We start from the raw sequence: 18,717 nt of genomic DNA on the forward strand, positions 1-18,717 counted from the left end.
TGACCAACAAGTCTTACTCTAGCCCCCATGCCTTAAGCACTTATCTCCCCCAAGTACTGTACATTAAATTCCAATACTAGGGGACAGAAGCTTCCCTGACAGTATAAGTGCCTTTCAGACCACTGTAGATATATTTTCTCAGTGCGAGTACAAATATCTGCTTTGAGTAAGAAAGTGTTGCAATATTTCAGTATGGCTTACTATTAATGTAATTATACTTTTTTTTTTGGGGGGGGGGGGGGGGGGTTCTCCACATACAATCATGTTATCCCATATTAAAAATGTTTTATTATTGTATAACATTTACAAGATATTCTTTGTTTAATCGAAGAAATACAAAAATAATTTAAGCGAGTGAGAAATGCCATCCATTTCATTTAATTTGCTTCACAAACAAAACAAAGCGATTCAAATAAAGGTTTCTTGGTATCTCTTGCCAGATTAACATATATTTGGCCCACCAACCCAAGTGATTCAAATATTCACCTGTATAATATAAAAAGACATGTTTATTCACTAATTTAGGAACAACCTGAGAATTGACCATGATGTTTTTGTTCAGAGATTTTGGCACATTAAGGGCTCTATTCAATCCGTATTGCGGAAATTCAGCGTTAGTGTGTTTAAAATATAAAGGCAATATTCCAACTGTAGTGGAGACTGCATTCATGGTAAACGCTGCTCAATCGGAAATGACCTTTACATTTCTATAGCGCAATTGTAAAGCTTCAGCGATACAGATTAAATGGAGCGCTAAAACTTTCAAACATACGTATACACACTCAGACACGCAGACAGACTGACCAATAAATTATGCAAATTTGCTTTACTTCTCATAATGAATATGGCACCTACAGTGGATAGTCACTGATGGTAGACAGTGTAGTGGTCCAGTGGATGTGCATTTTTATATCTATAATGATCTTTGAGTTGTTAAATGTATCACAATTCATTGTGATAATACTGACATTTTCAAGACCGAGATGGATTTACTACCAGTATACAATACTGCCACCTAGTGGATTTGATCAGTGAAATAAGAACACTCCTGCTACACACCTAAGGCAGAGAACAGCTACGGTCAACTGGCACAGTGGCATCTCCTGTGGCATAACAGTCACACAGACATGATGAACAGTAGCCCTGTTTATACCTGGTGCTAATGTGTCCTTTGTCCTGATTTTGTCCACATTCTGATTGTGCCCACATTTTTAGACCGGTGTAGACAATTAAAAGGTGTATTGTGATCAGCTCTTACACAGCAAATTCTCCAGTGTTAAATCAACACTGAGAATGTTACATTAACACTGGTCCAATGTCAATACCGGTCCACACTATTCAGTGTTAAATTAACACACTGCTTAGTGTAAAGCATTATTTACATATTTCCCAGAGTGCCTTGCCTTTCGAGTGAATTGCAGAGATACCATGAATATTTCTTAGTGACAGAGAGATGGTTGTTGCATTCATCTGTTTTCAGTCCTACAGCCTTCACCAAGTGAGATCTTAAGTGAATTATGTTATCATTTAAATTTAATTATTTAACCATAAATCCAATGCCATAAACTCATGATTTACAGGGAAGATCAGGCCTGCAGGTCACATAATGCTGAGATGTGTAATTCCTATTGTAATCCAGCCAGAGTGGGGATCGCCAACATTTGGAATTTTTGTTCGCAGATTACTGGTTTGAGAAGGATAAGAGATGAGACAACCTAAAGAATCTAAACTGGAACAACCATTTCAGTGCCGGGTACAATAAGTCCAAGTAACATATTTGATTTGTTTAGAAAAATGCATGTTATATTCGAGTTGAATCAGACTATTTAATCAATAAATGTACATGCAAAAACAGAGATATTGAAACAAACAATTCCAAGAAATCTACCTGAAGTAGAGCATGCTGGGAAATATGATAATGATGTGTGTGGTTTTGGTTTACCACTGGTTATTAATTAATACCAACAGTGGGTTTCTTTTAAACCACTGAGTGTTAATTTACCACCTGAATCAACACTACAAATGTTAAACAGAAATATCAACACTAGGTAACACTAACCAATTTGCTGTGTATAAGTGTAAACAGACAAGATCAGGACAATATCAGCACGAAGGGTGCATAAACAGGGCTATTGAGTTCACAATTTGGCAATGTTAACAGTAGAGAAACGCAGAATGTCTGACATTCTCTTTCAACAGATTGAAGCTGTCTAACAATATTATAATGTAGACTACCTTGAGAGTTGTTACAAAAATACTCAGTGACTGAAACTGGACTCTCGCTGCAGTAAAAACAATTAACCAATGGTTAACAAATCCAATTAAATACTTTCTTTGTACCAACAACAAAGATGACATTCTATGTAGTTACATTTGTGGTTTTGTAAAATACAGCAAGTACATCTATGAAATACTTCAGTTATATCAAGAACATATACAGCTGAAGTCGGAAATTTACATACACTTAGGTTGGAGTCATTAAGACTCGTTTTTCAACCACTCCACAAATTTCTTGTTAACAAACTATAGTTTTGGCAAGTCAGTTAGGACATCTACTTTGTGCATGACACAAGTCATTTTTCCAACAATTGTTTACAGACAGATTATTTCACTTATAATTCACTGTATCACAATTCCAGTGGGTCAGAAGTATACATACACTAAGTTGACTGTTCCTTTAAACAGCTTGGAAAATTCCAGAAAATGATGTCATGGCTTTAGAAGCTTCTGATAGGCTAATTGACATCATTTGAGTCAATTGGGAGGTGTACCTGTGGATGTATTTCAAGGCCTACCTTCAAACTCAGTGCCTCTTGGCTTGACATCATGGGAAAATCAAAATAAATCAGCCAAGACCTCAGAAAAAAATTGTAGACCTCCACAAGTCTGTTTCATCCTTGGGAGCAATTTCCAAACGCCTGAAGGTATAACCTGAAAGGCCACTCAGCAAGGAAGAAGCCACTGCTCCAAAACCACCATTAAAAAGCCAGACTACAGTTTACAACTGCACATGGGGACAAATATCGTACTTTTTGGAGAAATGTCCTCTGGTCTGATGAAACAAAAATAGAACCGCTTTGGCCATAATGACCATCGTTATGTCTGGAGGAAAAAGGGGGAGGCTTGCAACCCGAAGAACACCATCCCAACCGTGAAGCACGGGGTGGCAGCATCATGTTGTAGGGGTGCTTTGCTGCAGGAGGGACTGGTGCACTTCACAAAATAGATGGCATCATGAGGATGGAAAATGATGTGGATATATTGAAGCAACATCTCAAGACATCATACAGGAAGTTAAAGCTTGGTCGCAAATGGGTCTTCCAAATGGACAATGACCCCAAGCATACTTACAAAGTTGTGGCAAAATGGCTTAAGGACAACAAAGTCAAGGTACTGGAGTGGCCATCACAAAGCCCTGACCTCAACCCTATAGAAAATTTGTGGGCAGAACTGAAAAAGTGTGTGCGAGCAAGGAGGCCTACAAACCTGACTCAGTTACACCAGCTCTGTCAGGAGGAATAGGACAAAATTCACTCAACTTATTGTGGGAAGCTTGTGGAAGGCTACCCGAAATGTTTGACCCAAGTTAAACAATGTAAAGGCAATGCTACCAAATACTAATTGAGTGTATGTAAACTTCTGACCCACTGGGAATGTGATGAAAGAAATAAAAGCTGAAATAAATCATACTCTCTACTATTATTCTGCCATTTCACACTCTTAAAATAAAGTGCTGACCTAAGATAGGGAATTTTTACTAGGATTAAATGTCAGGAATTGTGAAAAACTGAGTTTAAATGTATTTGGCTAAGGTGTATGTAAACTTCCGACTTCAACTGTATATTGTTAAATATACATAACCTAGACAGGTCCAGTACGAATACATAATTTATGTTCTATGAGATGAGATGGTCAGGCACAGCCCGTTGTTGGTTCCTGCAAATCTAGTGTTTGTGTGTGTCTGTGTGTAACGTGAGGGATCAGGGGAGATTGTCTCAGACTGTCACAGCCGTGTGTCTCTCTCTGTGTTGTTGTAGTCTGTTGTGGAAGTCTGTAGCGATTGGTCTGAGTTGGAGGCTAGGACCTCCTCTTTCCTGAGTGCCTCCAGTTCTGCTCCGCCATTGGCCACTTGGTGAGCGCTGCATTCCTCTCTCCGCAGGTGTTGTTTGAGCAGCACGAATCCCAGTATACACAGCAGGAAGGAAACTGTCCTCAGGCCCATAGTCAGACCCAGGTAAGCTATCCTGAGGAGAGAGAGACCAAGGGATACACACACTCAGAGACTTGACATTACACTGGTGCTTCCAAGTGGTAAGTCTACTGGGGTTGCCTTCAATATTGGCTTGAAAATCAATGTTCAGCATCTGATGTTATAGAGGGTATGCCTCTCCAACATTATCACTTTGAAGTAAGTGTGTTGTCTGTGTGCGTTTGTGTTGTGTATTAGGCTTGACCAGGGCCCTGTTTCAGAAAGCAGGTTTAGTGAAAACTCAGTTAGTTGACTCAAAGTTGAAGGAAACTCTGGGTTTTCGGTTTCACAAAGCCAGTTCAGCTTAACTCTGAGTCAGTTACTATGGCAACATACTCCATGAAGCTAACCTGCTCACTGGCAGGTTTTCTTCAACTAACCCAGAGTTTCTCCTCCTCTTTAGCTGAAGCCTGCAGACTGAAGGAGGTGTCAGACATGGCGAGTCCTTTTCTTGAAGAGCCAGTTGTTATTGAAGCACAAATACGCCGCAGAAATCTCCGTCAGGAGAGGGTAATCAGACCCCGCTTGGATGATTTATCATTCCCTGATGATTATCTGTGGGCGTTTCCATTTTTCTGCACAATCGATCATTCATCTGAACAATATTCTCAGCCCTCATATCGTTCATATGACACATCGTGGACATGCTCTCAGTTCGGAACAAATTCTTTGTGTTGAACTTTGTTTTCTTGCCAACGGGAGTTTTCTATATAACATCGGTGACGCTGAGCATATTTCAGGCAACCGTCTGTCAGTCAGAAATGTGACTCTTGCAGTGAAATGTTTACTGTACACGTTTTTGGTGTTCCCAAGTCACAGACCCACAAGACTCATCAAAGAAGAATTCCACAGAATTGCCGGTATCAGTCTAAGCAATAATTTATTATGAAGCTTTGAGACTTGAAGCACTAATTAGTTAATTTTATATATTTTAGGGTTTCCAGGTGTGATTGGCTGCATAGATGGCACTCATTCCTCTCACAGCTCCTTCAGTAAATGAAGGAGATTATGTGAATAGGAAGTCTTACAACAGCATTAATGGGCAGGTAGGCCTAAATATTAGCCTTTAGCATTCCAAATGAAAGATACTCCACAATACAGCTACTGCAGCTAATTACTCTTCTGCACTGTGAAGATCATATGTGATGAAGCCCACATCATCAGCAACGTGGAAGCAAAGTGGCCTGGGTCTGTGCATGACTCGCAATTTTTTTGTGAGTGTACATTGAGCGCCCGTGGAGTTATATATAGCTATATCCTATTATAATCAATATTTTGCTACCTCCTATTGCAACTGAACATGTAAACTGTATCCTCGTATTATCATAGGAGAATTCAATGGTTACCTGCTCAGTGACAGAGGATACCCCTGCCAACCCTATTTTCTGACCCCTTACCCTGATCCTGAGCCCGGCCCGCAGCAACGTTATAACTTGGCTCAATGCAGGACACGAGCCAGGGTAGAGATGACCATTGGGATGCTCAAGGCCCGGTTACAGTTCCTTCGTAGGCTCAGGGTCACCCCAGAAAGGGCATGTGACATTATTGTGGCATGTGTGATTCTCCACAACATTGCCACAATTAGAGGAGATCAATGTCCTACTCAACCAGTGAACGATCCTGATAACGATCCTGACCACCCCGCTGACGCACCAGATGGAAGAGCAGTCAGAGACACAATACGCTACCATCATTTCTGATTGACCCATCACCTACCCAGTGTCAAATAAAGACAATATGCCCTTCTTTTTATGAAGTCTTCTTTATTTCCTGCAAGTACAAATGCAGTACAGTAGTTAATATTTGTTATGTTGTTTAAACAAGTAAAATCATCCACCTGTGGGCACCTGACCCACCTTGAACTGATGTTCCAGCAGTTGTATTTCTATATTTTGTATCTGCAGCCTTGTGGTCAATTTCTAAATTACATTTTTCAATTTGTTTCTCTAAGTACACCTTGTACAGCTGTTTCACAGGGAGCTATAGGAACACACACACAAAAATGACATTGAATTTCACAGTGCCAGGTCTAGTTAGTTTCATTGTAAGTCATGGGCCAATGCTGAACAACATCTTACTGAGGTAAGTTGTGCTGTGGAGGTGGATGGACCCTCTTCCTCATTGTAATTTCCAGCATTGCTCTGTTAGAGAAAAATAAGGTGCAAGTTTTATTATGGTACAACACTATCATCAACTGTTAGATGTTATTTTTAAGGTGTAAACCTCAATAGGCCTCTCTGTATCTTCCCTCTCTGTGGCATCTGTCAAGGTGTCTTCATCATCCTCATGTAATGAAAAAAATAACAATTGTGGTGTTCTCTCTAACCCATTATGACAAATCTGTGGAGTATCAAGAGTACTTACAACTGCATGGATGTCTGTTATGGCAGAAGGCTCCACCAGACAGATTACACCTTCAGTAACTGGTAGAAGATGAAGATTAGACAGTTAAATTACAACTTTACCCAGAAAAGTGCCCCACCTAATATGAAGTTTGTTTTTACAACAGTGTGCAGGTCACATCACAACTTTTCAAATATAGAACTGTGAGTCACCTTAAAATAGAATATGATGTCTGAAGGACAACTAAGAATCTGAAAAAGCAACAGCAGTCAATTACAAAGAATTGTACCACTACAAGAAAAGCAGTGTGCTTAGTTGTGTCTAAGATGGATGGGTGGGAGTCACTGAGGTAACACTGGCAAAAGGATGAATATACATATATCAATAATTTGAATAACTAACCTCTTATGTAGGCCCTTGTGCCCTGGGGGGTGGTTGGGTCAGATGAGCTACCTCCAGAGATGCCTTCAGGAATAGGTCATCCACTGTTTTGACTGAGGGCCATCTCTTCAACTTCAGTGAGTGGTGGTGGACCCCCACCTGTTTTTCGGCCCTCAGCCTTTTTTCTATTGGCTATAATGGAGGTCAAGTAAGCACAAATTTGGACACTTGTATGTATAAAGGCATTTAGGTGTTACTTTTTAATAGACAATATTAAATACTGGCAGTGCCGGGATGGCTGAAAAAGTAACTTTTCTTGCTTAGAACATTTCACTAACTACTTAAATATACTGCTCAAAAAAATAAAGGGAACACTAAAATAACACATCCTAGATCTGAATGAATGAAATAATCTTATTAAATACTTATTTTTTTACATAGTTGAATGTGCTAACAACAAAATTACACAAAAATAATCAATGGAAATCCAATTTATCAACCCATGGAGGTCTGGATTTGGAGTCACACTCAAAATTAAAGTGGAAAACCACACTACAGGCTGATCCAACTTTGATGTAATGTCATTAAAACAAGTCAAAATGAGGCTCAGTAGTGTGTGTGGCCTCCACGTGCCTGTATGACCTCCCTACAATGCCTGGGCATGCTCCTGATAAGGTGGCGGATGGTCTCCTGAGGGATCTCCTCCCAGACCTGGACTAAAGCATCCGCCAACTCCTGGACAGTCTGTGGTGCAACGTGGCGTTGGTGGATGGAGCGAGACATGATGTCCCAGATGTGCTCAATTGGATTCAGGTCTGAGTCACTGGCTTACTGGTGTTCTTCCATGCCGTCCCTGGGAGGGGTGCGTCACTTGAGTGGGTTGAGTCACTGACGTGGTCTTCCTGTCTGGGTTGGCGCCCCCCCCACCCTTGGGCTGTGCCGTGGCGAAGATCTTTGTGGGCTATACTCGGCCTTGTCCCGGGATGGTATGTTGGTGGTTGGAGATATCCCTCCAGTGGTGTGGAGGCTGTGCTTTGGCAAAGTGGGTGGGGTTATATCCTATCTGTTTGGCCCTGTCCGGAGGTTTCATCGGATGGGGCCACAGTGTCTCCTGACCCCTCCTGTCTCAGCCTCCAGTATTTATGCTGCAGTAGTTTATGTGTCGGGGGGCTAGGGTCAGTCTGTCACATCTGGAGTATTTCTCTTGTCTTTTCCGGTGTCCTGTGTGAATTTAAATATGCTCTCTCTAATTCTCTCTCTCTTTCTTTCTTTCTCTCTCTCGGAGGACCTGAGCCCTAGGACCATGCCTCAGGACTACCTGGCTTGATGACTCCTTGCTGTCCCCAGTTCACCTGGCCGTGCTGCTGCTCCAGTTCCAACTGTTCTGCCTGCAGCTATGGAACCCTGACCTGTTCACCGGACGTGCTACCTGTCCCAGACCTGTTGTCCCAGACCTGCTGGAACCCTGACCTATTCACCGGACGTGCTACCTGTCCCAGACCTGCTGTTTTCAACTCTCTAGAGACAGCAGGAGCGGTAGAGATACTCTCAAAGATCGGCTATGAAAAAGCCAACTCACACTTACTCTTGTGTTACTGACTTGTTGCACCCTCGACAACTACTATGATTATTATTATTTGACAATGCTGGTCATTTATGAACATTTGAACATCTAGGCCATGTGCTGTTATAATCTCCACCCGGCACAGCCAGAAGAGGACTGGCCACCCCTCATAGCCTGGTTCCTCTCTAGGTTTCTTCCTAGGTTTTGGCCTTTCTAGGGAGTTTTTCCTAGCCACCGTGCTTCTACACCTGCATTGCTTGCTGTTTGGGGTTTTAGGCTGGGTTTCTGTACAGCACTTTGTGATATCAGCTTATGTAAGAAGGGCTATATAAATACATTTGATTTGATTTTGATTTGGGGAACGGGCGGGCCAGTCCATAGCATCAATGCCTTCCTCTTGCAGGAACTGCTGACACACTCCAGCCACATGAGGTCTAGCATTGTCTTGCATTAGGAGGAACCCAGGGCCAACCGCACCAGCATATGGTCTCACAAGGGGTCTGAGGATCTCATCTCGGTACCTAATGGCAGTCAGGCTACCTCTGGCGAGCACATGGAGGGCTGTGCGGCCCCCCAAAGAAATGCCACCCCACACCATGACTGACCCACCGCCAAACCGGTCATGCTGGAGGATGTTGCAGGCAGCAGAACGTTCTCCACGGCGTCTCCAGACTGTCACGTCTGTCACGTGCTCAGTGTGAACCTGCTTTCATCTGTGAAGAGCACAGGGCGCCAGTGGTGAATTTGCCAATCTTGGTGTTCTCTGGCAAATGCCAAACGTCCTGCACAGTGTTGGGCTGTAAGCACAACCCCCACCTGTGGACGTCGGGCCCTCATACCACCATCATGGAGTCTGCTTAAACGGTCAGAAACAGACACATGCACATTTGTGGCCTGCTGGAGGTCATTTTGCAGGGCTCTGGCAGTGCTCCTCCTGCTCCTCCTTGCACAAAGGCGGAGGTAGCGGTCCTGCTGCTGGGTTGTTGCCCTCCTACGGCCTCCTCCACGTCTCCTGATGTACTGGCCTGTCTCCTGGTAGCGCCTCCATGCTCTGGACACTACACTGACAGACACAGCAAACCTTCTTGCCACAGCTCGCATTGATGTGCCATCCTGGATGAGCTGCACTACCTGAGCCACTTGTGTGGGTTGTAGACTCCGTCTCATGCTACCACTAGAGTGAAAGCACCGCCAGCATTCAAAAGTGACCAAAACATCAGCCAGGAAGCATAGGAACTGAGAAGTGGTCTGTGGTCCCCACCTGCAGAACCACTCCTTTATTGGGGGTGTCTTGCTAATTGCCTATAATTTCCACCTGTTGTCTATTCCATTTGCACAACAGCATGTGACATTTATTGTCAATCAGTGTTGCCTCCTAAGTGGACAGTTCGATTTCACAGAAGTGTGATTGACTTGGAGTTACATTGTGTTGTTTAAGTGTTCCCTTTATTTTTTTGAGCAGTGTATATCACATGTTGAATTTAGCCACTGAATGCTGTTTAATTAGGTAGGGTAGGCTAAACAACATCACAATTGCTTGTCATGAAATTATACCTTACCTGTTTGAAGTATATTTTTATATTTCATCTTCAGTTGCTGCCAAGTACGTTTTGTGCCTGTTGGTTTGCACCTGCATAAATATTAAACACACACAATATATAAATGTTGAATATGTGGAACACTCAAGATAAAAAAATGAAGTTTTTAATTAATACTCACGCATAGACTCGGTCAGCAATTTTCTGCCACGCCAGCTCACGTTCTTTTGCTGCTGCTGCATTGCTTTTTTTCTTAAATATATATACTCATATTCTGCATACGCATTCATTAATATTTCTAACTCCACTGGGGAGAAGTAGGAGGTTCATTCCCTTTTTTCTCCTGTTGCCATGATGAATCATGTTATCTGCGTTCCATTGAGGGCTTTTTATATCCTCATGCACGTGCTTTACTCAGGGTTAACTTAACTCAGAGTTGATTGAACTAATTGTTATCACCTGTTCTGAAACCGAAAACTTTGACAGCTCAGAGTTAGTCAACCCAGAGTTCAGGTTTAAACTCAGAGTTTGTTAAACCTGCTTTCTGAAACAGGGCCCAGTAGTGTGTATGACCTGTATGCTGTAGTGTTGTATATCCGACAGGCTCCTCTCCCTCCGCATCTCTTCTGGCCCCACTTCAGACACGTGGTGTCGATGACCGCCCCAAAGTAGATGGGCGCTGGGATGCCCGCTGTTATAACACAAATACACACAAAATGATCTACCAGTAATACGGAGGTGGCTAATCTTGGTCATGGAAAAGGACAGTGTGTGCAGGATTGTGTTCCAACCCAGAGCTAACACACCTGATTCACAAGTAATACTTTTTCTAGATTACCTTTGCAACAGAGTGGATTTTTAAGAGGATTTTGTTCAGGGTTTTAATCCTAATAGAAGCTGATTAGTGGAGAAATGTGTGACTTGGAAACAAACTGGCTGCAGCTAGTTTTATATCAGTGTTACTAAGCAGCAGAGCGCTGGCTGTGGGACTGGTATGGCTTGATCAGACAGGGGTAGGAGGAAGTTGCCCCAAGACGCTGATCTAAGGTCAGTTTTGTGCCCCCCCACATGTTAATATTTTGGGTAGTAAACTGATCGTAGATCTGTGATCTGACAGTATTGACTCACCAAGTGTACGTGTGGACAGAGTATGGAACCCCAGAGCTAAGGACTTCAGTTGAGGCTTGATACACCTGCATGGAAGAACACCATCATCAACTTGAACTTTAACATAACTATGAATACAGATAATAGACATAGATCTGAAGCTATTATACATGAAATGTCATGATATGAAAGCATCCACAATTGAGTTATGGTTCATTATTAAGTTTGCATACTCAGACAGCTTTAAAGGTCAACTCAAAAGACTATTGTTGCTGACATACAGTTAGTTGACTTATGACATTCTCTGACGTAGCCAGTGAGTACCAAAGAGTGAGTACTACTGGCTTTTGTTGGTAGAGCAAGGTAGTACACCATCAGAAAGGTCTGCCCTTACTACCTTGCTATTCAGCTGTTCTCTCAAGACCCAGAGCAAAAACAGAAGCAGACCGATCTCAGACAACTAAGACGCTCTAAAAATATCAAAACAAAAAGCAAATAGGGCACTGCCAGTAACTTAATTTGTCCCAGTAAAGGTAACACATTTCATCGGGGTCAGCTGATCGAGCTTTGGGCAGATCTGCTGGATTTTTGGTTTGTGTGCGTGTGTGTGTGTGTATGCGTTTGTCTGGGTGTGTACATTTGCTAATTAAGGACTAGTTTTAGCCAGTAATAGTATTGCTCCAAATCACATTCTACTTTTCTGATATACAGTGAAAATCCTCTATTGCGGACTTTCCTGTAACCTCTGAAGTATGCCGTGGGATAAAGATTTAAATAAAATGTACTTAAAGTGTACTGAATCTATGTTTACTACTATAACCCTGAATAGACACACAGGGAGAGAGCAGGAAGAACAATGAGCTGACTCATAAAAACTTCTCTCTCAGTCCAGTCAGACCACGAATCTAGATGACGTAATTCAATCATCTGAAAACGCTATTTGATTTTTACCTTGTCAGCTTGGGGATTCGTTCTAGCAACCTTTCGGTTACCGGCCCAACCCGCTAACCACTAGGCTACCTGCCACCCTGCCATCATAATACCCATAAAACCTAGCGGTCAAACACGGAAATGGTTCCAATCGTTTTTCCACCATTCATTTTTCCCATAGGGGATTTTAGAAACACTTAAAATAAGGGCTGTGTTTCGTGTAGACGTACCCTGCTGGCATGAAGTTTTGATAACTGTAAATCTCTAAGACAAGGTGACTTTTATCAATATATTTGTCTGTATTTACCTCCCAAAAAGGAAATGCTAATTAGCTGTTAATGGTGGGAAAACAATTGGAACCAATTCCCTGTTTGACGAATATTATGACTCTATAGAGGCTCTCTCTATTTACATTTTCTTCTTCCCAATTGGCAGATCCCTCCTGATGACCCGGTTGGACATGACTCCAGCCAATAAAGTTGGAAGTCCCACACAGTTGACTACATTAAAATGGTGGAAGTCCTCAATGGCACTGCCCATGCTAATATGGCCTTTTGACCACTAGAGGCCTCTATCATTCTCTATGGTTGCAACACGGCCCTTGAAGGCCGGAATTCAATTGGATTGCGATTTGTCTGCTATGCAGCTTTTAAAGATAATGTTTCCGCGTTTGTCGTAAACACTGCATATGTCAGCTCAATCAAAAATGAACACGAAATGGTGCATTGTAGACAAAGCGCAGTTTAATTGAATCCCGGCCTAAGTCTGTTACATAGACTACATTCAACTTCTGTCAGCCATTCTGTCACCCATTGTGAGCCCATTTCACTACAGTGTTACCCATGGTGTACTACTGTACAGTAGTAGCCAAGTGTTTGTGAGAACTTTCTAGGTGAGATCATTCTGAACAAGGTGGTGCAGATAAATGTTATAGTCCTTATGCTGGTTAGGTTTTCTTCAGTGGTGTAAAGTACTTAGGTAAAAATACTTTAAAGTACTACTTAAGTTGTTTTTTGGGGTATCGGTACTTTACTATTAATATTTTGACTACTTTTACTTTTACTTCACTACATTCGTAAAGAAAATAATGTACTTTTTACTCCATACATTTTCCCTGACAATCAAAAGTACTTGTTACCTTTTGAATGCTTAGCAGGACAGGAAAATGGCCAAATTTAAGCACGTTTCAAGAGATCATGTGGTCATTCCTACTGCCTCTGGCCTGGCGGACTCACTAAACACAAATGTATTGTTTTGTAAATAATGTCTGAGTGTTGGAGTGTTACCTTGGCTATCCATACATTTTAAAAACAAGAAAATGGTGCCGTCTGCTTTGCTTAATATAAGGAATTTAAAATGATTTATACTTTTACTTTGGATGCTTAAGTATATTTTAGCAATTACAATTACTTTTGATACTTAACTATATTTCAAACCAAATACTTTTAGATTTTTACTCAAGTAGTATTTTACTGGCTGACTGACCTTTACTTGAGTAATTTTCTATTAAGGCATCTATACTTTTACTAAAGTATGACAATTGGGTACTTTTTCCACCACTGGTTTCTCAGTAGCCATGGTTACACCTTGCATTAACATGTGGTTGTCATCATCCGATCAAGAGGATCCAATCACTATCTGATCGGGATTTGTTGCGTCTACACATGGTAATATCTGTCTCTTATCTGCCCACTTCGTCCCTATTGTGACCAGATTCCCTGGTCACTCCCTGTATGCAAATTAATCCAACCTGCCTTGGACCTCCCGTTATGACACAAGCTGTATTAAATCGACAGAAAACAGCACGCTTTTATAGTTAATAGTTTTATACTCTCATCATTACAGCCTACTTTTGTTATCCAACGATTTAAGGCATAATAGACTTACTGTCCCGATAACTATTCAGAGAATCTCTCCAATCCCTAAAAACAACACCACACAAACAAGCTGAGTATCTGGATGTATGTACAAAATACAATTATTGCACAGTATAAATAAAAATTACACTTAGGCCTTAATGCACACAGTAAAAACAGAAACAGGTTAAGTTACAGAGTAGGCTACAAAGCGCATCTGAATTCCTTGGCCTTTCTGTTGCCTACGATGTTTTCAAATATTAGAACCCCTTTTCTCATATTCAGGATACTGTCTCTTCATAAATATCTTTATTTCTATATGCCATTTTAATCAGAGCTGGACGCGGTATTGGACTGTGGCATATCCGACCACAGTGCCAGTTGGCAATTGGTTTCTAAAGACCATGATCTTAATTCAACTGGCTGGCGTTCATTTTTTAAGAGGCCGGGACAACCTGTGACGTTAGCCAAATTTATACACTTTCATCGTCCGGATTCATTTACACGAAGGATATTCGTACAAGATGCGTCTTCGACTACCTCCGGAGGTAGTCAAAGAAGCAATCACAATCAGATCATAATGCGTATTTTGATTGTCTACACCTGTCGACCAATGTGGGCACAATCAGAATGTGGCATGATCAGGACAACAGACGCATGTTAGAACCAGGTACAAACGGGGCTTCTGATTGTTTCCCATTTAAGGTGCCTTGTTGTAGCCGGAGTCCCAGATTTCTTTGTGCTTTCTTGCCAACTGCTATGACCATTCCTTCTTGTTTGTGTGTGTGTGTGTGTGTGTGTGTCACTGACCTGATGAGGACCATGTAGCCTGGCGTACCACCCAGTGAGATGATAAAGGAAGTGATGACAGAAAGAGCCAGGAAGTAAGGGAAGACACGGTCACAGCCGTCTCTGTGAGGACAGTGGCCTACACTGGCTGTCAGGTTACCACTGCTCAGCCCTGCTACCACCACACAGCTACAGTTAGAGAACACCTGCAGAGGCACACACACACACACACACACACACACACACACACACACACCACACACACACACACACACACACACACACACACACACACACACACACACACACACACACACACACACACACACACACACACACACACACACACACACAACAAACACACACAAAACAATTTGACACAAAAACAACATAACTTGCTGCTCCAAAAGTTATCCAGGGTGCGAGTCAATTCCAACTGAAATCGTACTGAAATTAAAATGGAATTGACCCCACCCTGTTGCTCACAAGTTTATGAATCAATAATATGATATATCAGATTACACAGTCAGTTTGCATCGCAAATGGCACTCTATTCCCTATATAGTGTACTACTTTTAAACAGAGCCCCAAAGTAGTACACTATATAGGGAAGAGAGTGCCATTTGGGGATGCAACCTCAGTGCTGGCAATAATCCTCATCTCACCGTGTTCTTCCCTGATCCTGTGGAGGTTTGGCAGCCAGCCAGGCAGGGAGAGACGTACGTGATGCCGTTCTCTCCACAGACAGGGTCCCAGTCTCTGCCTGAACAAACACAGTCTGAGTTACAGGCTGAGAATACTGAGCGCTCCTCATACGATACACCATTCACCCTGAGAGAGAGAAAGAAAGAGGGAGAGAAATAAAGAGAATGAGAGAAAGGGAAAAGTGGGGTTGCTATTAGTTTTTTTTAAATTGCTAACATGCATTGGTCAAAACTGAAGTCATATTGTCAAAACTCTTCACAACGTCAGCTAAACAGAAGTGTATGTGGAGCAAACTGTGAATCATTTTTCATTGCTTTCACACAAAATGCATTAAATGACCACATTCTCCAAAATCCATGAACTCTTTTCTCATTCATACTCCACCACCTGTAAAACTATATATTTGCAGCACATGTTTCAAATGCTAACACACTGTTTCCAAAACTGTTAAACGCATTCAAAACAGAATGAAACATTTTGTGCATTTCTGCAATAACCAGATTGAAACATATAGAAAAGCTCAGCAGACTATTTCATCATTCCAAACACAGCTGATTGCAATTTCAGCTGCCCAAGTGTCCTGTTTTTAGTCTCATTACCAAACAGACAAAAGAGGATGGCTTTGGAATGATTTAGTTTGGAAACATGGACCAAGGAAGACAGGGTGGTGGGGAAAGAAGAGTGGCAGGGAGAGGGAGAATGCGTGGAGGACAAAAGAGAGGAAGACCAAAAGCAGTGGTCTCTGATGAGATAAGGGCTACAATTATTAACCATGTTGTAAACCATGGTCTCTCTTTGAGAGAGGCCGGTTTAAGGGTGCAACCAAATCTGCAGCGTTCAACAGTTGCATCAATAGTACGGATTTTCCGGCAAAACAACAGGTGAGATGTGCATCTTTCAATGATAATTGAACTACATATTATAGTACAATACAGTATGTTCACATTTTTTACATGTACTGACATTTTGAAATATATTGATTGTTTTGTGTTTTTCAGTAGGATCCAAAGATTGCCTCCCACAGGAAGGAGAGGCAGAATATTATCAGATGCGCAGGAAATTGCCATGGTAATTTGCAACAATGCAATAAAACTGAGGGAAATTCGGGACAGAGTGCTGGCAGACAATATCACTTTTGGGAATGTAAAAACGGTCAGCACAATGACATGCCAGAGTCCTAGAGAATCATAAGGATGAAGCAGTTGTACACTGTACCCTTTGAGAGAAACGGTGAACGTGTGAAAGAACTCCGGTATCAATATGTCCAGGTAAGATGTCTGTTCATTAACCAAACAAGGTACATACACAGCTATGCATAATGTAAAGTACTGTAAAACTGTGGCTTTACTCTATTTTAGAGTGTAATGGAGATGGAAGCCAGGCAGACTGCACATACATTCATCTTTGTGGATGAAGCTGGATTCAACCTGGCAAAAACACACCGCAGGGGAAGAAATGTGATTGGACAGAGTGCAACCGTGGATGTCCCAGGCCAGAAGAGCTAACGTCACAATGTGTGCAGCACTGTCCAATGATGGTTTGTTGTTACACAAACCACTCATTGGCCCCTACAATACAGAGGCTCATTTATTTTCTGGATGACCTGCATAATCGACTTGTGCCAGCGGTGGAGAGGGGCAAGAAACTCCCCTACCTTCGTTGTTGTGTGGGATAATGTGGCATTCCACCACTCTGCTGTAGTCAGACTGGTTTGCTGCACATCCCAGGATGTCAGTACTATGCCTGCCTCAATAGTCCCCCTTCCTAAACCCCATAGAGGAGTTTTTCTCTGCGTGGAGGTGGAAGGATTATGACCACCATCCACATCACCAGATGCCCTTACTGGATGTCATGAATGCAGGGTGTGGAGACAATTCTCCTGAAGACTGCCAGGGTTGGATTAGGCATTCCAGAAGATACTTCTCAAGATGCATCGCCAGAGAAGACATAAAGATGTGATGTTGATGAGAACTTGTGACCAAATGCAGGAGCGAGGGAGGACGAGAACTCTCACAGTACTGTACAGTATGAGTGATTATACTATACATGTTGTTGAGAACTAGAACCCTCACAGTACTGTACAGTATGAGTGATTATACTATACATGTTGATGAGAACTAGAACCCTCACAGTACTGTACAGTATGAGTGATTATACTATACATGTTGTTGAGAACTAGAACCCTCACAGTACTGTACAGTATGAGTGATTATACTATACATGTTGTTGAGAACTAGAACCCTCACAGTACTGTACAGTATGAGTGATTATACTATACATGTTGATGAGAACTAGAACCCTCACAGTACTGTACAGTATGAGTGATTATACTATACATGTTGATGAGAACTAGAACCCTCACAGTACTGTACAGTATGAGTGTTATACTATACATGTTGATGTTTTTTTGTAATTGTTATTGCAGCCCTGGAATATCAGGAATTTGTTTTTTTGTTTAAACTTATTTTTCACAAGTAAACTACTATATGCAAAGATAAAGAAAAAATAAAGGCTATTGAAGCAAATTGTTGCATCTGATTCATTCTTGTTACATATACTTTAGTACAGTCAATAAAGTGAAAGCGTTATTTATATGTTATAAAAATCATTCAAACTTCAAAGAGAAGTACATTTATGTAATGCTCCCTGTTACTGTTTTTTAGGTCAGTGTGTTATGAGTGACAATGTATACTTTCTGAGTGAGAATTGTTGCCAGTGTTATGGTCGAATAAGCTTATTTTGAGACCTGTATGAAGTGTTCTGGTGGTTTGAGTGAGTTTTGAAGGTGAGATTAACTGTTTGGCCAAGATGCATGTTGGTAATGCAGACTGTGTGAAGAGTTTTGAAAAAGTGGCTTCAGTATTGACCGATGCTTGTTAGCAATTGAAAAAAAACGAATTGATTGTAATTTATAGCGCTTTTCTTTATACAGATAATCTAATGAATACAGACATGACTTGACCTCTGCCTGCTCAGATACAGAAGGTGTGACGTGTATTTAATCAAATGCATAATAAGATATATACTGAACAAAAATATAAATGCAACAAGTGTTGGTCCCATGTTTCATGACCTGAAATAAATGATCCCAGAAATGTTCCATCTGCACAAAAAGCATATTTCTCAAATGCTGTGCACAAATTTGTAAGCATTTTATCATTTGTCAAGATAATCCCCCTGACAGGTGTGGCATATCAAGAAGCTGATTAAACAGCATGATAATTACACAGATGCACTTTGTGCTAGGGACAATAA

At 41.5% G+C, this 18,717-nt stretch overlaps 1 protein-coding gene across 1 annotated transcript in view; it reads right to left on the reverse strand.

Annotated features, from left to right (window-relative positions):
- Positions 1-235: 235 nt before the first annotated feature.
- LOC106609189 (solute carrier organic anion transporter family member 1C1) overlaps positions 236-18,717 on the reverse strand; it is a 79,181-nt gene continuing 60,699 nt past the window's right edge. The window contains exons 11-15 of the mRNA XM_082977662.1: positions 15,423-15,588; positions 14,779-14,963; positions 11,204-11,268; positions 10,649-10,766; positions 236-4,244 (exon numbers count right to left, since the gene is read on the reverse strand). Of these exons, the coding sequence (XP_082833788.1) occupies positions 4,004-4,244; positions 10,649-10,766; positions 11,204-11,268; positions 14,779-14,963; positions 15,423-15,588 (775 nt within the window). The 3' untranslated portion in view covers positions 236-4,003. The remainder of the gene's footprint in view (positions 4,245-10,648; positions 10,767-11,203; positions 11,269-14,778; positions 14,964-15,422; positions 15,589-18,717) is intronic.

Source organism: Salmo salar, chromosome 07 (assembly GCF_965601325.2).
Source record: "Salmo salar chromosome 07, fSalSal1, whole genome shotgun sequence".
NCBI lineage: Eukaryota > Metazoa > Chordata > Actinopteri > Salmoniformes > Salmonidae > Salmo > Salmo salar.